Source organism: Neofelis nebulosa, chromosome 12 (genome assembly GCF_028018385.1).
Source record: "Neofelis nebulosa isolate mNeoNeb1 chromosome 12, mNeoNeb1.pri, whole genome shotgun sequence".
NCBI lineage: Eukaryota > Metazoa > Chordata > Mammalia > Carnivora > Felidae > Neofelis > Neofelis nebulosa.
The window spans coordinates 92959713-92985601 of record NC_080793.1 but is presented as its reverse complement, the minus strand read 5'-3'; the positions used below and the strand labels follow the sequence as shown (position 1 = coordinate 92985601).

The following is a 25889-nucleotide window of genomic DNA, read 5'->3' as shown; positions in this document are numbered from 1 at the left end:
GCCGAGTTCCTGGCGGGCAGCGCTGACGTGAGCTCTTGGCCCTGCCTCTTCCGTGCATCCAAGGGAGGGCGATTGTCCCAGCTGCTCTTCTGTCCGGCGGGTGGCCCTGCCTTGCGCACCCCTCTCTTTCCCTTTCCTCGTGCAGCCGTGGGGACGCACCCAGGGCCGGCGGGGGGCCGCCGTGGGGCCGCCGTGGAAGCTCCCGGGCACTCCTCGGTTCTCCGCAACCATCCTGTAACCTCCCGGGCCTCTGCGGTCAGTGTGGAGGCCTTGGCTCACATTCCCCTTGCCGAGAACCGTAAACTCTGCTGTCTGGTGGCCCGTGTCACTGTCTCGTTCTCCCGTGATGTGGTCCTCGTGCCTGGATGCCCACGAGATGTTCTTTTCCTTAAAGAATTTGTCTTAACTGGAGGATGTTCGCGTCAGAGGTGGGGTCTGTTTTCCCAGGGCTGCCTGTGCACACGGGTGTTGTTTCTCTCGGGGTTTTCCGCGAGTTGCGTCAGTGTCCTAATGTCCTACAACAGCTAGGAGCCCGTGTCCATTAGTCACAGCTGTGTCGTGTCCTCCCAGGCAGGCCCCACCGCGTCTGTTGGCCGTGCGCCTCTGGGTTAGTCCTCGTTTCTGAAACGGCTTCCTTTCTGGTTCTCACTCCTTGCTCTGGCCTCTGGTGTGTCCCTGGCCGTGGGGAACGGTTTCCATCTCCCTCCCTTGTGGGCAGATGGCCTGTGGGTGTGCCTCCTGACTGTTCCATGTCATCCATGTGCGGCCGTGCCACTGTCCTCTCGGGCCCCATGTGTGAGGAGGGCTGTGGCTCCCTGGATGGCCATCCCCTGCAGAGCTCCGAGCTCCTCTGTCTCCGCAGGGCTCTGTGGGGTCTTCCCTTCTCAGCCACCGCCCCCCCCCCCCCACCTTGTCAGCCTGTGAACCCCATCCTCCTGGAAGGCAGGTCTGCTGGGCGCCTGCAGAAAACCCGCTCAGAACCTTGGGAGCCCTTTTCCACCCGACGTGAGCAGTTTTCCATCTGGGATGATTTCCCTCTTGCTGAGGAAAGGCCTGCGCCAACAGATACGGACCTCATTGGGCAGCCCTCGAGGTTCCTCTGTGTCACACTCCCTCTAGATTTACCAGCTCGCCTCCTTGAAAGTCCGTACATCGTAGCTTTAAATATCACAGCCTACAATAAATTGTTTTTTTCAAAGTTTGTGTGTATGCCAGTCGCTTACGACTTTCGCTCGTGGTGTAGACGAGAGATCTCTGCCCACCAGACATTCTCGGCTGAGCACGTGCAGTGCCCCGGGGCCTGGCCGTCCTCTCTGTCCACGCCCAGCTTGGTCCCTTGTCCGACTCCTAGGTGGAGCCCAGATGCCTTCCCTGATACCAGGACCCACGTGTGCTGCTTGTAAACGTTGCATGTAGATTTTCCAATTGTTAATAATCTGGAAAGAATGTGGTTTGGTGTTGCTCCAGTAATTTTTGATAATACATTAAGTGTTTGTCAAAATTCAAGTCTTGTTTCAAGTTACAACTTCAAAATTCAAGTAAGAGTCTGTTTCCTAGAGAAGTACTAACGGTGTAATGCTTGGATGCCAGCCGGCCTGGACTGCTGGTTAAAGAGAAGTTAAAGGTCTAGTTTTTTCTCCTTCATTAAGGTGGTGGGGGCTCATTATGTGGGCACCACAGTGGGTGAGATTGAACAGTTGCACGTTTCTGCTTGATGAGAAGCGGGTTCGTGTTCTGTAAAGCCGTGTGCATGTATGCGTATTTTATGCGGTCAGCCCTTCTCTATCTATGATTAACTGAGGTCACTGTGAGTTGACTGCAGTAATAGAAACTCACAGTTGAGAAAGCGATGCTCGTGTTCCATATCAGGGTGAAGTTGCTGTGGCAAAGTGCTGTTCCTGCACCTGCCCACAGGGCGCACAGGGAGCAGGACGTGTGCACACGGTGACCCGGAGGGCCCCTGGGGGCGCCTGGACCCGGAGAGCATGCTCGCTAGCAGTAGGGTTGGGGGTCGGGGTGTGTACTTCTGACATGATACCTTACGTGTGTTATGTGTGAATGCAGAAAACATCGGAGCAGTGTGGGGCCGAGCAAACCCGTTTCCCAGCCCCGGAGGAACATCGTAGGCTGCAGGATTCAGCATGGGTGGAAGGAGGGGAATGGCCCTGTCACCCAGTGGAAAGGAACCGTTCTGGACCAGGTGCCTGTAAATCCTTCTTTGTATCTTATAAAATACGATGGATTTGACTGTGTTTATGGACTAGAACTTAATAAAGATGAAAGAGTATCTGCGCTCGAAGTCCTCCCCGATAGAGTTGGTAAGTTCTCTTTACTATTTGTGTGTTGTATTCTTTACAAATGATTGTCGAAGTGATTGCTTTGTGATTATTCTTTTGCATTATTGGTATTTTTATTTTTCCTGGAGTGCAGGCACTCCCGATATACTCTTAAGTCAGTCATCTGAAACCACAGTTCAAGTCAGGGGTGTAAAGATGTGTGAAATGATTGCTGAACAAATTGACAAACTGATAATTTCTAACATTATTTCCCACGTTTTGCTCACTGTTCATGTGGACTCTGATGGGTAAGAATGTTTTCTTGTTAGCTCAAATATCTTGTGTACCTCTTTCATCAGATTATAGTAGCTTATGCACTTACTTTAGAATCCTTATGTGAAGTATATCTTTCATTGTGTGTTATTACATAAGTGATAACTGTATTTTCAGCCAAAATTCAAGCAGCCCAAACCCGTGGGCTTTATTCTGCATTCTTTAGATGGTTGTTTGCACAATGTGGAAATGAACGGCCCTTTCTTTTCTTAAATATTGAACAAATATGTCCCCTTATGTAACTTAGTTCCTTAAGGCTTAAGGTGTCAGTTAAATAATAACGACTGATTATATTTTTAAGGATAAGGTGAAATACCATTTCTAGGATGAGTAGGACGCACCCCCGTTAACGTTACTTTCTTAAAGAGTGTTCACTTTGAAGTGCTTTCTTCTTACCACGGCCATGCTGCTCGTGCCTGAGCGCTGGTTGATGCTTTTGGAATTGTCTCGAAAAGCCTCTATGTTAACAAACCCAGTCTCGGCAGATGTGGACTTGTGGGTAGAAGTGTGGGGCCAGATTGTCAAGAGGGGAAACTACTCTGTCCCCTTGTCCCTTTGTCCCTTTGTTTTTGCCATTGTGTTCTTGGGACACATGTGCTTCCCTAGCAAGTTAACTCTTTGCCAGAGCAGCAAGTTTTCTGCTTGCCTTCCCTTTAGATGACGATGCTAAGTCTATATTTATCCCGTGTAAATACAGTTCTGTTTTTGCAGAAATCTTCATGTCTTTATTATTATCAAAGGTAACTGTGTAATGTTACATCTCTGGCATTTGTCACGTCTTTACCTGTTCTTGGTGCCACTGGACCTTCCTCCTTCCTCACGAGGCACATCCTCTGTTTCCTCTTGATCTTGACGTTAGCCTATTTCCAGTGTGAGAAACTAACATTGAAGAGTCTTACCTTCAGGTTTTAAAAAAATACCTAGACTTTCAAATCCATTGTCTGTACTAAGTAATTGTCGTGTATCCTTTTTCTGATCTAGATGTTTAGTCTGTCCCTTTTGGGGTGAGACTGCCCTGCCGGCCTGTGTGAGCTCTTCTGTCATCATAGGACAGAGGAGGTCATTTCCTCTTGGTAAAAACGTGATTTGATCAAACCAAGATACCCCCAAATCTATAAGTATCTCTGGTGATGGACTTGAGTTGCTTAATGGTTTTCTTACTGTTTCCAATGGGAGATCAGGCTTGTTTTTGTAAAAAGCAAAGCATTTTAAAAAGGAAATCCAAAGGCATCTTTGCAACCCAGCAGTATTTCACGTGCTGAATTTAATGAGTAGTTAATTCTGGTACTTCTCGCATGCTTCAGTCTGGAAGATTATCTGCCCTTCGCTTACGTTCCACGTAGGAAGGAAACCGTCTTTCACAATCAGCTTCAGGTTATACATCAGACTGTACTTGTAGTTTTGTTTGTGATAAGCTAAGGAGGGGACCCGGCCTGAAGGCCTGTGGTGGCACGGTGTATGGGTGCCCCATGTGTGGTCAGGGGCCCTCGAGGTCAGGAGGCTTGTGACATCGGTAAAAACACAGAATGTGAAATTTACTGCCTTGACCATTGTTAAGTGTTGAATTCAGTTAGTGTTAACTACATTCAGGTTGTTGTGGAGCAAATCTCCAGAACGTTTTCATCTTGTAAATGTGTCGCTCCGTCCCCCACCTCCCCCCAGCTCTTCTACTTTCTGTTTCTGTGAATTGGGTCACATTAGATACCGTTAGATAGAATATTTGTCTTGGTGACCACTTCCTTTCCCAGCATAGTGTACTCAGGGTTCACCCACATAACATGTGACAGCATCTCCTTCCCTTTCGAGGCTGAGCGCTACTCATCGTGTCTACCCCGCATTCGGCTCACCCATCGCTCTGCTTGGGTTGCCTCCACCTTTTGGCTGTTGTGGATAGTGCTGCCATGAACATGGCGGTCAGGCACTTCGGGCCCCTGCTTTCCTTTCTTTTGAGGATAGTCCTGGAAGCAGCATTGCTGGATCATGCAGTAATTCTGTGTTTAATTTTCTAAGGAGCCCATGTACTGTTTTCCACAGTGTTTGTAACATTTCACATTCCCTCCCACAGCGCACAGGGCTCCAGTTTCTCTACATCCTCGGCAACACCAGTTGTTCTTGTTGGTTTTGATTTGCATTTCTCTGGTGATTAGTGATGTCGAGCACCTTCTCATACGCTTTTTGGCCACTTGTCTGTCATCTTTGTAGAAATGTCTGTTCAGGTCCTTTGCCTGTTTCCCAATTAGGTTATTTGATTTTGTTGAGTTGTAGGAATTCTTTACATATTTTGGAGATAAGTGAGTTTTAACAGAACAGTGTGACAGGTTTACTGATAATGATTTCAGATTCTGCATGCGGTTAACCTTTAACAAGCTTGTTGAGCTGTAATGTAGTGTCACAAGAGTATCTGGAATTATCTGACAAGACTAATAGAATACTCCCCCTTTTCAACAACACATCTTTGTGAGGCTGGGTTTTATATGTCAACCAGAAGAGCGTGTAACAGATGCTTCAGAATGCTGAAGCCGATAGGAGAATCTAGCTTTCCTTTTGTGAAGTTAGACATTGAGAGATTTAAACAAATGTAAAATCATCCCGCTCTTCTTACTAAATCTTTCTTAGAAAATATGGTTATTTTTTATTAAAAATGCTTTATGTAAGTATTTAAAAAATATTTTTAGACTTACTTGTAATTTCTAATAGCAGATTTTGGTAGCTGTCCGTGTAAAGAATTGCTCTTTTAGATCCTCAAAAATTATACAGGAGTCCTGAGATCAAAAAGTTTGAGGATTTCTGAAGAAACGCGAGTGGGCTTTTAGTGCACGCTGGGGAATTTTGTGTAATTTTGGATAGTTATTGCATATGTAAGCAAAGAGAAGCACCATATGTGTTTAGAGTGTCCTTCTGATAAAATTGGCTAACAGTATCTTCAGAAATTCTGTGTTCCTTTGAATTTTAACAGAAGTAAAACACTTACGAATGAGTAAAATAGAAGGGCTTTTTTTAAAAAGACCGTTGTCTAAAATGCGAGGACCAGAGAAACCTTAAAATCATTAGGACCTTCTGTAATTTTCCCAGTATTAAAAACAAGTTAGGTTGTGATTTTCCACCTGCCCCTTAACGAACACGGCAGGGCCGTCGATTAATTTGTACGGCGGGTGTTGGAGTGCAGTGCTCTTGGTATCGGAAAGCAGACGGAAGGGGTCTGTGCTTGCCTCCCGGGTGCCCGGGCCAAGCAGGACGACTGCCGATGGTGGGGAATGCCATTAACGAATAAAGCTGGAGGAGGCAATGGTCTCGGCGGGGCTTTCACTCCTGATCCCGGAGAGCCCCTGGGAGGAGACCTGGAGGAGGAGGAGACCGTGCAGGCAGGGCCCTGGCAGGAGGCAGGAGGGAGAGGGCAGCTGGGCCGGCGCTGAGAAGCAGTTACTCAGATGCTGAAGTGAAAGCCCTGGGGCGTTCCAAGCGAAAGCACAGCCCAGTGTGGTGTAGTTCCCAGGAGCAGTTGGCTTGCTGTGGAAACAGATTATAGACCCAGAGGAAGACCTCAGGCCTGGGGTAGGGTGACCTCTTAGTTTGAATAACTGCCCCGTGGTCACGGAAGGTGTTACCAGAGGGAAGGTGGGTGAGGAGTGCATGGGAACGCTCCTGTTCTGCAGCTCCAGGCAAGCTTAGAATTGTCTTGAAGTTTTTGTTTTGTTTTGTTTTGTTTTAATGTTTTTATTTATTTTTGAGACAGAGAGAGACAGAACATGAATGGGGGAGGGTCAGAGAGAGAGGGAGACACAGAATCCAAAGCAGGCTCCAGGCTCCGAGCTGTCAGCACAGAGCCTGATGCGGGGCTTGAACTCACGGACCGTGAGATCATGACCTGAGCCGAAGTCGGATGCTCAACCGACTGAGCCACCCAGGTGCCCCTTGAAGTTTAAAATAGCTATTAAACCTACCAAAACCCACTGTATACCTCGAACGAACCATTGAAAGTTCTAATTTCAGGGTACCGCACCAAGAGCAGTTGAGTTCCGAAAACAAAAAAGAAGGAAAGCAGGTTCTCGCAGTGACTGACCTGGGACCCCCAGAGCCTGTGGACTCCAGTAGGGCCTGGGCGCCAGCCCGCTGATTCTTGTGCCGCTCACACGTCAGGCCGTCACCTCGTGTGAGTTCAGTCTTCACACACAGTACATGTCGGTAAGATCCTGTGTGAACCGCTGTCTGCTTCTTGTCCCCAGCGAGCTCTCGAATCAGCGACGCGCACCTGGCCGACACGATGATCGGAAAGGCGGTGGAGCACATGTTTGAGACAGAGGATGGCTCCAAGGACGAGTGGAGGGGGATGGTCTTGGCTCGCGCCCCTATCATGAACACGTGGTTCTACATCACCTACGAGAAGGACCCCGTCTTGTACATGTACCAGCTCTTAGATGATTATAAAGAAGGCGACCTTCGCATCATGCCCGATTCAAGTAAGTGTGGATTGTCAGCTTTTATTCTTGATAATTCCAAAGGAAGTTGAATTTTAGAACAAGATATTTGATTAACTATTTTTTGTAGATTCATCTTTCTTACTTTGATTACTAGGGTTAAGGGATGATTCTTTTAGTCCTGCACCGAGGGTAGATGGTGAAATTTTGCACCTTTTGCCAAGACTACTTGCTTTCTGTGTAGATCTGTCCTGGATTGTGGATGTGGGGGTGAATGGAGCATGTAACACGGGCTCCTTCGTGAGTGGCTTCCTTCACTCAGCGCAGTGTTTTCAGGCTCCTCCGAGTTGTAATGTGTCGGTGCTTCATTCCTTTACTGGCCAAGTGCAAGTGTAATCTATGCGTGTGTATCCACCCGTCTGTTGATGGACATGTGGGCTGTCGCCCGCCTCTTGCTCGTTATGAAGGATGCTGCTATAAACCTTTGTGTGCAGGTTTCTGAGTGGATGTTTGCCTTCCCTTCTCCTGGGTGGACACAGAGGTGTGGGACTGATGGGTCTGTGGTTACTGCTGTGTTGTGTGGGGGACCACCGGACTGATTCACAAGGCCACTGCACCATTCTGCACATGCTCCGACCATGTGTGATGGTTCTGATTGCTTCACACCCTCACCCCTTTGTGTTACCTGATGTTTGGCTCTGGCTGTCCTCATGGTTGCAAAATGCTAGCTCGTGATGCGTTTGGTTTGCATCTCCTTGATCGCTAGAGACATCGGGCACCTTTCCCCGTGTTGTTGGCTATTTCTGTGTCTTCTCTGGAGAAGTGTCTGTTCGCGTTGTCTGCCTGTTCAGTCAGGCCACCTGTCTGTCACTGACTTGTCTGGGTCTGTGTTCTCAGTGTGGGTCTCCTGACACGTCGGACTTGCAGACACTTTCTCCTGTTCTGTCGGTTTCTTTTTGCTTCCTTGATGGTGTTCTTTGAAGCCCAGAAGTTTTAAATTTTGATGAAGTCCAATTTATTCTTTCTCCTGTAGCTCGTGCTTTTGGTGTTTTCTCTGATAGTCTTTACCAAGTTCAAGGTTCTGAAGATTTACCTCTTTGTTTTCTTCTAAAAGTCTTGTAGGCGTCGCTCTTACCTGTGGGTCTTTACTTCTCTTTAGGTCTTTGATACATTTTGAGCTTTTACGATGTGGTGAGAGGGTCCATCTTCATTCTCCTGCACGTTGTCTGAGTGCCATTATTTGGAAGGACTGTTCCCTCCCCTGTTGGGTGGTTTTGCCGCCTTGTTGAGAGGGAGTTGGCTGCAGACGTGTGGGGGGTGCCGCTGGGCTTCAGCCCTGCTTCGTCGCCCCAGGCTGTGCTTGCGTACGTCCGGCGCTTGGTCACACTGCTCCGGAGTCAGTGTGGACACTGGGAAGTGTTGAGCCCTACTTTGTTCTTTTTTCACCATTGTTTTGACTCTTCGGGATCCTTTGCGATTTCATGAATTTTGGTATCAGTTTGTTAATTTCTGCAAAGCAGTCAGCTGGGATTCATCCGGGGATTGTGTCGAAGCTCTCATAACTTGGGGGGTAAGTGCCGTCTTGACACCGTGACGCCTTCTGACCCACGAGCATGGGCTATACTGCCGTTGCTGAGATTTAAAGATTTCTATCAACAGTGTTTTGTAGTTTTCAGAGTAGAAGTTTTGTACTTCCTTTGTGAAATTTATTCCTAAATATTTTGCTCATTTTGATGCTACTATGAATGGAACTATTTTCTTGATTTCATTTTTGGGTAAGCCTTTTCTTTTTGAAAGTACTCTTTAGCCTTTCTTCCAACACAGGGGTGCCTGGGCCTGAACAGATGGGGCTGGCGGACGCATGATACATGATCGGTGTGACACCCATCTCTGTTGCTGAGTTCTGCCAACGAGCCAGTCAGGGAAACTGCTCTGACGTGTGCTCATCTGGCCCTGACTTTCTGCCTGTGTACATTTGCCACGGGTGGTAACAGGAAGTATTTAAATAGCAGGAACTTAATTCTCATGAGAGCATTCTTTAAAAGCATTTCTCTGGCCTGGGGCACCTGGGTGGCTCAGTGCGTTAAGCGTCCAAGCGTCCGACTTCCACTCAGGTCATGATCTCGCGGTTAGTGAGTTCGAGCCCCACGTCGGGCTCTGTGCTGACAGTTCAGAGCCTGGAGCCTGTTTCAGATTCTGTCTCTGTCTCTCTCTCTCTGCCCCTCCTCCACTCATGTTTTCTCTCTCAAAAATAAACATTAAAAAATTAAAAATAAAAGCATTTTTCTAGCCTATATGAAGTTGATTTTTAATTTTTTGGTAGAGAAGTATCCCTGTTAGAGCTGCTGTCTTGTTGATGGAAACTATGAAGGCGTTTGCACCGTCCCCAGTGTCTCCCAGCCCCTCTTTCCCCCCCAGCGTCTCTCCCCTGTTCGCTACGTGCATTGCGAGAGCGGAAATTAAGTTACCATTGGAACCTGTGGTGATGCCCTGCTGGGGCGGCCTCTGCGAGCCCCTCACCTCTCGGCTCAGTTGCTGTGGCATGCCTGGTAACCCCACACTTGGCACTTTGTGGACGTGAAGTGCCCCTAAAGCGGGGCGGGCCCGTGCCGCTGCTGAGGAAGAAAGGACTTCCGCCTCGGGTTTGGCATCACTTCCCTGCTCAGATCGGATAGCGTCATACTTTGATGTTGTGTCGCGCGGTGGTCAGAGTAACAGGGTTAGGATTGTGTCCTCGGGCAAGAGGACCTGCCGCGGCCAGTGAGGTGGACCGTCATTAGTGTAGTTGGGCACTCAGGCCGCCAGCGGGCTGCGCGGAGCTCCAGGGCCAGACCCGGGCTACACAGAGAGGGGCTCGCCTTGCTTGGGCCCTGAAGAGTTTTCTGGAGGTGGAGTTGGAACCTCCCAGCCCCATCCCCTGTGTCTTCGCTGCTGGAGGGGACAGTTTGCTGTCCTTCCGAGTGCACTCGGGGACGCCTCGCAGCCCCTATGTGCTCAGGACGGTGTTCTCCAGCACTCAGGCTTTCGGGGGGGGGGGGGGCTCGTCTGAGAGGTGCGCTACCTCCCAGTGCTCATCCCAACAAGTGTCTTCCTTAATGCCCCTAACCCATTTAGCCCATCTCCCCCATCCCCAACCCCTCCAGCAACCCTCAGTTTTCTGTATTTAAGAGTCTCTTATGTTTTATCTCCCTTCCTCTTTCTATATTATTTCTGCTTCCCTTCCCTTATGTTCATCTGTTTTGTATCTTAAAAGTCCTCATATGAGTGAAGTTCTATGATATTTGTCTTTCTCTGGCTAATTTCGCTTAGCATAATACCTTCTAGTTCCATCCATATAGTTGCAGATAGCAAGATTTCATTCTTTTTGATTGCTGAGTAATACTCCGTTTGTGTGTGTGTGTGTGTGTGTGTGTGTGTGTGTGTGTGTGTGTGTCTGTGTATACACACACACACACACACACACACACACACACACACACACCACATCTTTTTTATCCATTCATCCATTGATGGACATTTGGGCTCTTTCCATACTTTGGCTATTGTTGATAGCACTGCTATAAACATTGGGGTGCATGTCAAAACAGCCCACCTGTATCCCTTGGATAAATACCTAGTAGTGCAATTGCTGGATCATAGGGTAGTTCTATTTTTAATTTTTTGAGGAACCTCCATACTATTCTCCAGAGTGGCTGCACCAATTTGCATTCCCACCAGCAGTGCAAAAGGGTTTCTCTTTCTCCACATCCTCGCCAACATGTTGTTTCCTGAGTTTATGTTAGCCATTCTGACAGGTGTGAGTAGTATCTCGTCATGGTTTTGATGAGATTTCCCTGATGATGAGCAATGAGTGATGTTGAGCATTTTTTCATGTGTCTGTTAGCCATCTGGATGTCTTCTTTGGAGAAGTGTCTATTCGTGTCTTTTGCCCATTTCTTCACTGGATTATTTGTTTTTTGGGTGTTGAGTTTGGTAAGTTCTTTATAGATTTTGGTCTTTACAGACCAAGTCTTTATCTGATATGTCATTTGCAAATATCTTCTTGCATTTCATTGGTTGCCTTTTAGTTTTGCTGATTGTTTCCTTTGCCGTGGAAAAGATTTTTATCTTGTTGAGGTCCACATAGTTCATTTTTGCTTTTGTTTCCCTTACCTCCAGAGACTTGTTGAGTAAGAAGTTGCTGCAGCCAAGGTCACAGAGGTTTTTGCCTGCTTTCTCCTCTAGGATTTTGATGGCTTCCTGTCTTGCATTTAAGTGTTTCATCCATTTCGAGTTTATTTTTGTGTATGGTGTAAGAAAGTGGGGGGAATGTTAAATTAAAAAAAATTATTATTAAAATAGACCTGTGAGTTGGTACATACTGAAAAATTGACTTCAAATTCTTTTTCCTCCCCTGTTTACTGCAGATGATTCTCCTCCAGCAGAAAGGGAACCAGGAGAAGTTGTGGACAGCCTGGTAGGCAAACAAGTGGAATATGCCAAAGAGGACGGCTCTAAAAGGACTGGCATGGTCATCCACCAAGTGGAGGCCAAACCGTCCGTCTACTTCATCAAGTTTGATGACGACTTCCATATCTACGTGTACGATTTGGTGAAAACGTCCTAGATGGCATCATGGACTTCGCCAAATTTGTGGAACTATTAAATGTATAATTTGTAGACATAAAGACTTGATTGCTTTCCAGTTTAATGAAAGCTTAAATGTCCCTGCGAACCCACAATCTCTGCCAGCAGAACTGGTTTTGTTCCGAATAGTACAAATTCATGTGAACACAAAGCATTTTGTGTAAGGAACTCCTTCCTCTTAAAAGAAGTCTGTCTGTCTGGAGGGGAGTTAACAGGCAAGTTTGGTACAAGTTAGGCTAGCCCCATAGTCATTTCAAACTGTAGTAGATCTTCCCCACTTCCCCGCCACTGTTGCGCTCTCCGACTCTGCCGCCACAATGCAAGCATAGTTTGGTATTTTTGTTATTGCCTTTTTTGAGATATGTATGTATCTATATCTACCTATCTATATCTGTGTGTGTACATATGTAATATATACACACACATAGATCTGTGCGTGCGCGCGCACACATACACTTAATTGGCAGTCATTTCTTTGTGGATTGGGGCGGGGGGTAAATAATATTCTCCAGTTTAACAGGAGTACTTGTCCGAAGTCAGTCATACTTAGCATATTACTGCTGCTTATTTAAAATTAAATGTGGGCACAGGAGACACAGGGATGTTCAGCTTGTTTTCAAAGTCAGAAGTTCAGACACCTTTTCAGTCTGGAGGCTTTAAACTGTGAGTCCAAACATGAATCATTGGTGAGCAGTTGCTGGACCCACATTAGGATTTAACAAAACAGGAATCTGGGTAAAAAGCTGCCTTTAATTCTAAGCTTTGTAAATTTTTGTTTACATTTTTTACTGTACTTTTTTTTTTTTTTTTTTTTTAAAGCGAAGCCCAGGTACTTGGTCCACACAGTGTGATGCAGGCGTATTTTGGACGGCACAACTGGTCTGTTATTTGTACGAGTCCGCAGTCTGCATTCTAGTACATGGATTTGAGAGGCAGCAGTGCGTCAGTGGTTTGTGTGTATGTGGTAAGTTCCTGGAAGAACCTAGTGGTTTCGTATTAGAAGTTCAAGTTGAAGAATGGCATTGCTACCTTCCAACAAGTTCTCTGGGACACTTTTTTTTATTACCGTTCTTACTGATACGTGATTGTGGTCAGAAGGCTTTCCCCCCGGCTTTTCCCCACAAAGAACATCTAGACAGATGACAGCTTCAGTCCCCTGACACCTTCTGTGGTGCTGTTACGGTCTTGCCCCCGGTGTGCTGTGGATGTGGACGCTTCCCGTCCTGTGGGCCCTACCACGTCGGGGTCCATCACCGCACCAGCTTCTGTGGCTTATTCCCGCAAGGTTGTTTTAACCGAAGTAGAACTGCAGAAGTGGGGGTAGTGGCGGCATGGCCATCTGTCGCCTTGTGTCGGATGAGCCCTGATGGTTCGGCAGCTAGGAGAGAGGCAGTACGTGACACCAGTCTCCTGCGGAGGTTGGAAACCTTCCCTGCATTTTGGGCAGAAGGTTGAGTGCATGTGTTGTCAGTCCAGTACGAGAAGGCCACGTGGCCTCAGCGTTGGAGATCCTGTACCTCAAGGCCTCCCCACGTGTGGTTCGTGTGGCCCCCGCTTTTGCCTTTGGGAAGTCCGCGTGCCGTCGCGCTGTTGGATGGTAGCCCTGCACCCCATTCTGGTGCAGCGCCCGGTGTCCGCGGTGTGTGGCGCGCCGCACCTCACCTCGGGCGGTGGCCGAGTGCCTGGTCTCAGACGCTCCTCCTGCTCGGACAGGTGTCCTGCTGCACGTCTGTCACCTCTTTTCCTGGTGGCTCTTCTAAGAGTCCCTGCATGTGAATCTCAAGGCTGAGCCCGGCTCCCCGAGCGCCAGTGGACAAGTGTGCCCGGAGGGTGGGTGCGGCCGGCGTGTGCGCGGCGTGAGCGCGGCACAGAGGCGTTGGGCTGCAGAACCGGTGTCCTCTGGCAGCATCCGGCGGGGCGGGTCCGTGGAGGCGTCTCCGGCATCACTTACTGACTTGCTTTGTGGTTTTTCTGCAAGTACCCTTAGCACCTTCAGTACCACACGGTCTGCCGCTCTCCAGACGAATGTGACACGTGATTGGCGTCCTCATTTTAGTCAGTGTTCCATGTATTGCCGTTAGGGCGGAAGGAAGGGGAAGGGGTTTTTTGTTGTTTTCTTTTATTTGCCCCATTCTCTTTTCTTTCGGCGGCTTAACTCCCACTTCTGTGGTGACTGATCCCACTCCTTTGCCCGGGATTTCAGGCTTCGTTTTAGGCTCACGTTTCCGATCTGCATGCATTGCTTGCCTTTTCCTGGTATTGGGATGTTGGTTCCTTGTTCTGGGAGCCCAACATTAGTTTCCAAAATTATCACGGGACTTGTGACCGCACAAGACCTGAACCTGTATAAAATGTCCTGGCCTTCCTCACTGACCTGCTGTAGTGTTCTTGTGTCGTGTGCGTGTGACGTCTGGCTGCCACGTGAAGCTTCAGAGGAGAACCTTAAGCGCAGACCATCCTTTTTTGCATGCTCTATTCTAAGTAGGATGTTCAATGTAACTAACTGAACTTGCATGTGAGAGATATTTAGGTTTTTTGTTTTCTATCTTTGTTTTTATTTGTTTTCAGCTGTCTGTATATTTGCTTCCTGTGCTGTTGTAGTGGTCGTAGGATACAGATGCACTGGTGAAGCAGTGTAGTGCCAGCAGAAGGTGATTTTCCAGCCCTGTCTGTCGTGCAGCATTTGAAGGGACTGTGCATTCTTGAAACTCTCACAGTTACTTCTAAGCCAGAGTTCATTCCTATTATTGTTTTACGTGCCAAACCCCGAAGTGCATTGGGCTTGAATCTCTGAACGCTGTGGACCCATTAGAAGACTGTTCTGATTGTCACAAATTGTAGTGCCTGAAAACATTCTTAAGCTGATTGTCTTAAAAAAAGAAAAAAAAAAGAAAAAAAAAAAAAGAAAGTTCTCCAAAGACAAAACAGGAACAATTATTATAACAGAAAATAATTATGGTTGAAATGTCTGTGGTTCCTTGGAAATGCTGCGCTTTTTGTATTTTCCACCGTTAGTGCAGTTTGAACGAATGTGTATAGTTCAGAGGTCTTCGTGTTCGCATTTTAAAATTAGGTAAATGACCTCATCTTTCAAGCTTGAATTCATTTTTAATTTTAATTTTATTTTATACAATGTGTAGACAGTTCCCTGTTCTCTGCATTTAGAAGTATAAACAATATAAATCTGTTAATTCTGTAAGTAATTTTTATAATTATGATGTAACTCTATCCTATCCTTAAAACATTTAAAATAAACCCTTTATGTGCAACTTCTGACTGTAAATTTTGTGCTCATAAGCAAAATGTGATGTGTTAAACCTGCTTCTGAAAAAGTTTTTAAAGTTTTACTTTAAGATCCTTTCACCACGTGTAAATGTCAGATATATGCAGAGACAGAAAGAAGTCCGACTTTTACTTGAATGGTTAACACTCAGTAATTCCCTAGGGGAGAGGGGCAGTGATCAATATCCCAAATACATTCACTAGTCCAAAATATTCAAGTTTGTGATTCGCCGTTAATGAGAAAATTTATCATAAAATTTTAAACTGAATTGTTTTAAATAGAATTAAATAATATGTATTTTATACTTTCACATCTAGTTCTGCTTTGTATATTGCCTGTAATGCTGTTAATACTTCAGTACCAACTTCAGTCTGTAGGAGGAAAGCCCCATGTCTTGACGGCAGGGACGAGGAAGCGCATAGGTAATGGCCTAATGGCCGGGACGGGTGCGTGTTGTGTTTTATCTTCTGGGCGATTATAATCAGGAAGAAAGTAGATTCACAATGTGTCTGTAATCACATTTGTTTTTTGCTGTTTCCCTATTGAGTTGGGCCAAAGGATCTTGTGGTTAAGGCTGGGGTGGGACAGGCCACCTTCTCACTGCCAGAGTTGGCTGCAGGAATGCTCCCCCCCCCCCCCCCCCCCCCCCCCCCGGGCTGGGTGGAGGCGCCCGCCCGCCGGAGGCCGGATCTCGCGTACTCCTCCTGCCACACCTCAGCCTTTTCGGGAAGTGTTTTCCCTACAAATGACAGCAAGTCTCATCAGAAGTTGATGGTCGCTGGCTGCCGTCTATAGGCCAGCGAGCGGGTCTGCACGGCTTGGAGAATCATGGGTGGGCCTGCTGGTTTGACTGCTCTCGGCATGGCCACGGCGCTGGCGGTGAGTAAAGCGTGACAGATGCTCTGAAGTCCTTGGCCATTGCCGTGTGAGACTTCTGATGGGGGGAGGGGAGGCGCACCTTTTCTCCGTGGTGCCGATGAGGAGGGCGTGGAGGCCACGTGTCTGGTCCAGGAGGATCACCAGCCTCAGTGCAGGGATCTGAAGGGCCCAAAGTCCAGCCATCTCTGTGGCTAGTTTTGTACCCTTGCTTCCTAAGTGAGGGCAGGAAGTGTTTTCTTATTTTCCAATTATGCTGAAGAAATATAAATTTTCCTCTCGAGATTGTAGAAACTATTTTATAGTTAAAGATATTTTAAATATGTCATTACATTCATATTCTTACAAAAGCTGCATTTCTTATGCCCACAGAACACCACAACCTCACACCTAATTTTTACAGTAATTGGTTTGTTCTGTGTCATATGTTTGTACGGTCTTAGGCTGCCGAGTCTCAGAGAATTAGGTGAGTGAGTCTTTGAGTTATTTCTGTGGACTTTGTCAGATGGTCTCTGTCTGCCCTCTTACTCACTGTGAAACCCTTCAGCTTAGTTGACTCAGCTTTTAGGGTTATTGCCTTGGCACATCATTTTGCCTAAAATTGACCTTGCATTCTTTCTGCTTAGTTTTTATGCGAGGATGCTGGACCAGGTGGCGCATTGATCCCTGCCAGTCCAGGCGACAGTGACACTGGAGTGCGGGCACTGGCTCGCGTTTCGTTTTTGTGCTGGCCGTTCCCGTTGGGTGAGTAGGCTGCTGACTGCAATGTGGGCGCATCCCGCCGCCTCTTACCTCTGTCCTCCCATCACCTTCAGTCTGTGCTCTGGACTTGGGTGCTCCTGGAGCATGGCCCAAAACAGCGCATCAACTACCCAGGGCCCTTCACTGGATCAGACATGCACGTAACTTCCAAGCTGTCTGTGAGTTGGAAGAGCTGTGGCAGGTACAATGTGAACAGGACAGACTCAGGCCTTCCACAAACGTCAGTGCTAACGTAGAGCTGCTGAGGGGTCCAGGTTGAAGTTTGCGCTCTGAATGGACTTTGGGGTGTAGACTGCGAAAGTGGCTCTAGAGCTTTGCCTTGAATTTGTGTTCTGAAGGGTGTGTGAGCAATCTGGTAGCTTCTGCCCAGGAGTGTGTGTGTGTGTGTGTGTGTGTGTGTGTGTGTGTATACACGTGACATGTGCTGGGTGTCCCCACCAGGGAGTTGCAGAGTGGCTCTGTCCCTAGAGGTGGTTCTTCACTGGGGACTCTGCGTGTCATGTATGGGGACCTTATTTTAGCAAATGTAGCTTTGGGTTGTCCTGTAAGGCTAAGGTCCAGTTGTCTCAAGCCCTGGGTTTGTGTCCTCTTCAGAACAGCCCTCAGGGGAGCAGGCATTAGGGACTAGAAGATTGGAGGGGATGGAACCCATGGTCTGTGTTGTCCTGCAGCTGGAGGGGAGACTGACACCTGTTACTGGGTGTCCCTTTGCTTGACTCACACACGTTCAAAAGGATACTGATGTGTGTCAGCTGTCCTCACTGGCCCTCTCTCTGTTTTACTGAGTGATTGTTTTTACAAGGGTCGTGCTCTGAGTCATCATGCATGTGGTGGGCCCCTGAAGGGAGTGTTTGCAAGGACACTGCATGCTGGTGTGTTCATTGACTCAGGTGGCTGCAGCAGATGCCAGATGGGACAGGGGCGTTTAAACCACAGACCCTGTCCTTGTGCTGGTGGCTGGAAGTCTGGGATGCAGGCGTGGGTGGGGCCGGCTTCCCCTGAGGCCTGTGTCCTGGAGTGTAGATACTGTCTTCCTCCCGTGCCCTCACGGGGTTGTCCCTCCATGTGTATCCGTCCTGATCTCCTCTGCTTATAAGGACACTGGTCACACCGGGTCAGGTACCTCCCATATAAACTCATTTAATGCAGTCCCATTCTGAGGTCCTGGGGGTCAGGGCTCCAGCTGGTGGTTCAGGGGACACAGTGCAGCCCATAGCCCTATATTCAAATTTGGGTGGGCTTTCTAACAAGGAAAATAAATCTTATTGGCAGGGCATTGTTTTTTATTTTATTATTTTTTAATGGTAGAGAGCAAGTGGGGCAGAGAGAGAGAGAGAGGGAGAGGGAGAGAAGGAATCCCAAGCTGGCTCCACACTCAGCACAGAGCCTGATGCAGGGCTCGATCTTATGACCCTGGGATCATGACCTGAGCCAAAATCAAGAGTCAGACACTCAACCAGCTGAGCCACCCAGGGGCTCTGGCAGGGCATTACTTTTGACAGACTGATTATTTTTAAAGTGGCCCTAATGTTCTCTTTCGATATAAAAGGGCGGGTAAATTTCATGCTCTGGAAGGCGGGGAATCGCAGAGCTCTAGGTGTGGCAGCTGCCTCCCTGGGCGCACTCGGGCACGTCAGCTCACCCCTTCCCTTGCTCTCGTGTGTGAGTGGGAGCCCTGCCTGACTCCCTGTAGATGCGCCTGTGTCCAGCGCAGTGCAGACTGGAGCCTGACGCAGAGGGGATGCACTGAGTCGTGCAGGGCCTGCCTCACACAGATGGCTTTGTCCCTCAGGCCTTGCCATGTTCCGCTCTCCTTTGTTGAGTTCCGCTCACGCTTTCTGGTCCTGTGACGTCAGCAGGGAGGTTCTCGTTGGTACTTTCTCCGGAACCCTGGCATCTCCCAGCATCCCCACACGTTGTCGTAAAGCACTGTTGACGTGTCAGCGGGGTGTTCTACAGTTTCTGTTCGATCGTGATGGAGAAGTAGACTGTGACTCTGACCTTTGTGAATAAAGGGACGCACGTGAGTCTGCTTGTGTTCTCAGCGTCGTCGTGGGGGGTCCTCTACACCCTGCTGTGCAGGACCCGGTCGTGGGGGTCCTTCCTGCTTCGAGAAACGTGGTGTGGTGGTGGTTCATTGTCCATGGGCGGCCCGGTTGGTTGTAATGTAGAAAGCAGGTCTTCTTCCAGAGCGTCCTGCAGCCACACAGGGATGCCGTGTTCTTTAGATGTCCCGGGAAGAGTAGCTGTGCTGTGCAGGGGTAGGGTGGAGGCATGGTGATCCTTGCCTCGTCCACCCAGAGTTGGGCCTGATGCACCGTGAATTTCATCTCCGCTTTGCATCTCCTTTCTACTATAATCTGAAATTGCCCCCACCTCCCCAAACTGAAGTTTTAAAAAGTTGATCAGGTTTCTAGGGGAAGAAAAATTTGCAGGTGTTAAAACTCACCTTAGTTTTTGATTTCCATCATTAAGTTTCTGGTGTGGATGATTAGCGTTGGTCCCCACACACTTTCTAAGGGAAGCTGGTTGTGTTACTTAAAGTATCACAGATTTTTACTCCGTTTTAATGTGCGCCCCAAAGAAATAGCCAGCAAGATACTCAGAGGAGAGACTGGAGGCTGGTGCGTACCTGCATCTTCCGCGGAGTGCGGGCTCCAAGAGCACATTCTTGTCCTGAGGAAGCAGATACTGGAATGTTTTAGAACTTGCGGGTCTCCATCTGGAGGAGAGGGTTTAATTGAACTTCTTAAGACAGGCATTTCAAACGTTGCTGCCCTGCGAATCTTTATTACAACTTAGAAGCAAGTTAGTTCTGACCTAATTGAGCTTTAATGCCGTTCAGTGGCAAAAGCGTACGTTTTCTCTAGTCTGTTGTGTAAATGTGGACATATACCAACAATTGCATAAGGAACAAAACAGGTATACTTACTTAGTCTGAAAGTCCCCCCCCTCCCCCCATCCTTTAGTTGTGAATTTTTAAGCAGTGCCACGGGAGATGGCTTTTCTTCCAGATGACATGGGTGTGGTTGCCACCATCCCAGAGCTGTGACCCCCAAGGGGCAGTTGACCAAAACTGCTCCTAAACCTTGTGGTCACTGGTCTGTGATTAAGACATGCCAGTGTGTGTGGTTACATGGTGCTGTGATTGGGGGAAATGCAAAGTGTGGTGCCTGGCCTTCACGGGGCCAGTTTACAAGGCCCCAGGAGACCAGCCTGGCAGGGTTTGGGGTCTGGTCTCTTTTCTCTGTTTGAAAACGTCTCTGAGCCCCAGCATCTCTCCCTATATGGTTTATTTTAACCTCCAAACTTCTCATTTGTTTATCCAGAATAATACTACAATTTCCCCTTTCTTTAAAGCACTCAGGAAAGATGATCAGTGTTTGCAAAAATGCGTCATCAGTAAGTGACAGTGTTGTGTGCACAGTGGTCAAGCTCATGCCTGCCCTGAGGATCCCTGCATCAGGCTGTCCGCTGATCACCTGGTCAGCGAGCTGCCTCGCACCCCATTATGTCAGGGTGCTGGCCGATGAGCCCGGGGTCATGACAGCATTTGTTACTAACCAGTGTCCTCCCTGCTGCGCTGTGCTCCCGGAGGAGCTCTTGTCCTCTGGCTGTCGCTGGGGCAGTTTATTTCTCTGTGCAACCAGAGAGCGGCATGGGACACAATGCAAAGCGCAGATTGCCGCGTGTTCTGGGTTTGCACTGTTCCCAGTTGTCCAGCAGCCGTGCGAGCGAGCGTTCAGAGTGTGGAGTCCACCAGGGCCGCTGGAGCAGGGCCAAGGCCCGGGCCTTCTACTGGCCGCCTCCCAGGGCACGTGCACACCCCTGCAGCTTCAGTGTGGATCCCAGAGAGCTGTCCTGCCATTTCCCGTTTACCATCAGAAAAGTCCGAACCCTTTTTCCTAGTTTCCGTGTCTACGTTATTCGAAACATCCTAAAAGTATGTGTCTTGTGCTTTCCCTGTTTATCAGTAGTTTATGTAGTTGCCACACTGAGCTGGCCGTGGGGTGAAGAGCTGTGTGATTTCGGCTGGACACCCATCCTGATGGCAGCTGCTGAGTTAGCAGGGCTCCGTGGGGTTACCTCCACTCCTTTGGAAAAAAGACCAGCCTTCCCCTTCTGATGGGATATTGTTCAATTTGGTGGATTTCAAAAACATTTAAGTGTTTTGAAGAAAGAAAATGGGACTTTTGAAAACCAAGGCACTTTGATGTTTTCCTGATACTCTGGAAGGAATTGTAGGTTTTACTTAGTAGTTTACATGCCAGTTCAGCCCTGAACTAAAGGTAAATTAGAAAGTTTTTGAAATTGATTTTAGAGGTCATCATAATCATCTGCTTTGTTCTGAGACTAGTTGTTAATTTTTCCAAGAAAATGAAGTTCCTTTTATTACTAACTAAACATACTACCAGAATTCCTCTGCACTTTGTGAAAATATAATGTCTGTAAATAAGGTAAAATTGTCATGTCTTTTTTCGGGATCCTTTTTAAGGATCATGTTAATTCAGTTTTGCGCTTGATTTGTTTTTTATGATGTTTAAAGGCAAGATTTTAAGAATCTTGTGTCTTGAATGTTTTCAGATGGGTTAAGACCTAGTTCCCTGGGAAGTACTATCTAGAGTATCCTTTGAAACAGTTCTGGGTTCGAGTGACTTGAGAAGAAAATCCTCCCAGTGGGACATAGACGGAAGCACTTTGCTGGAAGAAGGAAAGTCGTTCATGCAGCACTGGGGCACCTGTGAGTGTTGGACAGAACGCTCGGAACAGGTGCGTCCCAGGCTCACCCGGGATACCACCCTTAGTGCTCCCTGCTCTGGTCGGCTGAGTGCTCAGCTGAGACCCTGTTGGAATTGGGAAGCTCCCCAGCTGTCCCATTCTCTTTCAGGGGATCTGGCCACCGGCCAGCATTCCCATAACATCGTGGTGGGCGTCCCGGGCCACCTTTGTGTTGGTGCTGCGACGTCTGCGGCACGGCCCAGGCCGGTAGCCAGTGTGAGTGTAGTCCCTGGGAAGATGGCCGTGTGGTCAGCGGGGCACAGAGACAGAAGGTGGGGGATCCACCTGCCCCGGTGGCTGCTCGGCCTCCCCCAGGCCACTGTGTTCCTTAGGCTGTCAGCACTGAACATACTTACGAAGGCCATTAAAATGGTCGTCACAACCCCAAATAAGCCCTTCCAGAAAACTTAGTTGCTACCTTCCCATCTGTGAAAAGTGGCTTTTATGTGCTTTTTCCTTAGTGTCTGACATGGTGCTTTAAGCTGTGGACTCCTCTGAGGCAGACGGGTTCAAGACCCAAGATATAGGAATTTACTGTACGTAGATGTTGTTAATCATCAGAAGTGAATGATGATTAAAAATGATCAGCAAGAAGGAGATGCTAACCCACCTGGGTCCAGTGTTCCCGATCACAGTGTGAGGAGGTCTGGGTGAGGCATAGTGAAAATGCAGATCCCTGGACTTCACAAGTGCACAGACATCAGGGCCCAGGAAACTGCAGTCTAAGAAAACTCCTGAAACACAGAATAATTTGATGCACATTCATGTTGGAGACTTGCCATCATGGGTCTCGGGGCCACTTAAAAGTCACGGGTTTGGTTTTTTAGTATTCGCAGAGCTGTATCTCTGGGATGATGAGGCAATGCTTTTATGTCTCTGATGACTGTGACCTGACTCTTGCTCTGTTTTAAACCTCCAGATTACGTTTTACATCAATACAAGAATCTTATTCTTAAAGGACGTTGGAACTCTGGAAATGGCTCAAGTTGCGAATGCTTTCCGCGGTTGCTCAGATTATCGGCTTGTGGCATTCCTGTGTTAAGCCGTCCATGAGCCAGGCTGTGGGTTCCCCTGTGACCTCAGCCAGGCGGCCCTGGTCTGCTGTTGGCCTTCTGGATGGAGAACCACCCTCCGGCACCGGCACCCTAATGATGTTGATGGCTCCATCTGAAACAAAACTGCCTTCTAGATCAGCTCTGTTCTCTTCCTGAAAGCCTAACTGCTGAGTTTTAGAGCAACGCAGGAAGAAAACCTGAATGGCCGGTCGGAAGGAACCCCACACCAGAATGATTTTTATTCGCAGATGCTCTTGCATCCTTGTGTTAACATAACTCTGGAAAATGGATTGATGTTGCCTTATGACTTTGGAAGATATGTATTATTTATTATAAGAAACAACTACTTTATTATAGGAACAAAATAATAGTATTTATCACAGTGCATTTGTCATATACCCTTGGAATTTCTGTGAGTAACCACCTTATCTGTGTGTTTCACAGAATTGATGTTTGTCCTTAAGAGGGTGGAACTCAACCCACAGACCATCCCAGTTATGACTTGGGTGTGTGTGTGCAACGGCATAGTACCCAGTGCATCCATGTTTACTCTCCAGAGAGCTCACACCAGCCTGCTTCCTGGACTGTGCAGAGAAAGAGAGATCATAATATGCTTAATGTGACTTTCCAGTATATGCGATACAGAGTTGAATTAGTTAGCTATAACAATCTTATGTTTTATATTAAATTCCTTGCTACCCTCCTGGAAGGGAGTTTGACTATAGCAAAAACTATAACAAGTGATCATCAAAGAAGTGTTTATAAATCGATTATTACTTCCTAGTAAGCGTTAATCACAACACGGTACCTCAAAAATCTATGAGATGCAGCTACACCATGCTTAGAAATTTATAGCTGCAAATACTCTGTTAAAGAGATTTTAAATCAATAGTCTAAGATTCTACCTTAAAAAAATTAGAAAAAGAGAAGCAACAGAAGTCCAAAGGAAACAGAAGGAGAGAATGAAGATTAGTATGGAAATCCGTGAAACAGGAAACAAAAACAATGCGGAAGAATCAACGAAACCAATAGCTGGGTCTTCAAAAAGATCCACAAGTTTGGCATACTTTGAGCTACAGTGACAGAGAAGACATGAATTGCCATTACCAAGAACGAAAGAGGGGACATTACTAACAACCTTACAGAAGTTAGGGTTGTAAATAAATGCTGTGTACAACTTCATGCCAACACACTGGACAAGTCAAATGAGATGGAAAAATCTTAGACACAAGCTACCAAGATGTAGTCAAGAAGAAATGGAAGGTTTTAGTAGGCTTTTAACAAATTGAAACAAAGCCAAGGGCCAGATGGCTTCACTGGTGAATGCCACCAAATGTTGACAGAAGAAATCATGCCAATCTTTTCACAGATTTAGAAAATAGAAGAGGGGTATACTTACTAGCTGTGTGCTCTGAGGCTCCTATTACCTTGATAGTAGAGCGAGACAAAAACGTAATGAGAATATTGTGGACCGGTATCCTTCATGAATTCTGAGTATAGCTACAGAAACTTCATCAACTCTAGTGACACACAGGCACATCTCTGAGATACTGCAGGTTTCTTTCCAGACCACTCTAATGAAGCCAATATCACAATAAAGCGAATCAAATGAATTTTTTGGTTTCCCAGTACATATAAAAGTTACGTTTACACTGTAATCTGTTAGTGTGAAATAGCATTATGTCTAAAAATAGGTACATACCTTATTTAAAAATACTGCTAAAAATGCTAACCATTATCTGAGGTTTTCAGGGAGTTCTAATCACTAATCCCAGATAGCCATAACAAATATAATAATAATGAAGGTTGAAATACTGTAAGAATTACCAAAATGTGATGCACACATAAGAAGTGAGTAGATGCTGTTGAAAATGCCGATAGACCTCCGATGCGGGGTTGCCACAAACCTTTGATCTTAAAAAAAAGCAGTACTTGTGAAGAGCTATAAACAAGGTGTCCCTGTATAGAATGGTTAAGGTACATGACCAAGTGAGTTTTAATATCAGAAACCAGATGTATTCATTCCATCATATTAACAGAAGACAGAAGGCACAAGTCAGCTCAACAGGTGGGAAAAAAGCATTTGACAAAATGTAATACCCATTCATAATAAAAAATGTGGGAAAGGAGGGAATTTTCTCAGCCCGATGAAGAGCCTCCATAAGAAATCTACAGCTGGGGCACCTGGCTGGCTCATTCCCCGGAGCGTGCTACTCTTGATCTCAGTGTTGTGAGTTCAAGTCCCAAGTTGGTCGTAGAGATCACTTAAAAATAAAATCTTAAAAACAAAAAAATCTACAGCTAACATCGTACCCAGTGATGGCAGAATGACTGTATTTCTCGTAGGATCAGGAACGTCAAGGGCATCCACGCTCATCCTTTCTACTCAACATTGTACTGGAGTCCAGTGAGAACAAAATAGCATCCAGAGAGAAAAGGAAGAAAAAGTTGTTTTTATTGCAGATGACATGATTCTGTGAAAGATCTTAAGGGCTAATGAATTCAACATGATGGAAACCTAGATCTATATGTAGATGTCAACCACGTTTTCCTATATACTAGTGAACTTTCTGAAATGAAATTAATTCTATCCATACAACATCAAAAAGATTAAAGTACTTGGGAATAAATTTAATACAAGATCGTACACTGAAGACTGCAAACATTAGGGATTTCATGTTCGTGGGTTGGAAGACTCATTGGTTATTAATATGGAGATCGTTCTGAGAATCCCTGCAGGCTTTGTTGCAGAAATTAAGCTGACCCTAAAATTTGTAGGGACATACAAAAGCCTCCCAAAATTCCCAAAGGAATAGTGAAAACAAAATTGGATAAAGTTCTTCCTGATTTCAGAACTTGCTGTAAATGTACCATAATTAAAATAGTGTGTTAGTGGTATAAGGATCTGTCTAGATCAGTCTCTCTCTGGAATTACAAACGAGAATCCTGAAATCAGCACTTAACATTCACGGTAAGTTGACTTTCCTCAGAGGCACCCAGGCAGCTCAACAGGGAGAAGAGTACATGAAGCTGGAAAAATTTGATACCCACACGCAGAAGGATGTAGTTTGGCCCTTTACTGTATACAAATACTAACTCAGAGTGCCCCATGGACAAACCTGAATGTAAGGGCTAACACTGGAAAACTCGGAAGAAATCCTAGGTGAGAGTCTTCATGACCCTGGGTTTGCAGAGATTTCTCCTATACTACCCCCCAAAGCGAATCCATAACAGGCCGGGCTGACACGTTAGATGTCCCCAAAGCCAAAAAGTTGTATCCTGAGCTACTGTGAATGAGAGAAGCTACAGACTGGGAGAAGTGTTGGCGGATCATGTTGATAAAAGGATCGGTATCCAGAATGTAGAAGGAACGCTAACAAGACGGCCCAAGTGAAGATGGAAAGGAGTTGAGTCAGACGCTCCTCTAAAGAAGGCATGGGAGCACCGGAAAGAGGTGCTCAGCGTCCTCGGTCCCTGGGGGAAA

General features: G+C 46.9%; 1 protein-coding gene across 3 annotated transcripts in view; it reads left to right on the top strand.

The window, feature by feature from the left end:
- Positions 1-14919, top strand: part of SPIN1 (spindlin 1) — a 76516-nt gene extending 61597 nt beyond the window's left edge. For 2 of the 3 annotated variants that reach the window (XM_058695898.1, XM_058695897.1), the window contains exons 4-6: positions 2065-2318; positions 6833-7066; positions 11431-14919. In XM_058695898.1, the coding sequence (XP_058551881.1) occupies positions 2065-2318; positions 6833-7066; positions 11431-11630 (688 nt within the window). In that variant the 3' untranslated portion in view covers positions 11631-14919. The remainder of the gene's footprint in view (positions 1-2064; positions 2319-6832; positions 7067-11430) is intronic. The other variant, XM_058695899.1, reaches the window with a different exon arrangement.
- The last annotated feature ends 10970 nt before the right edge of the window (positions 14920-25889 follow it).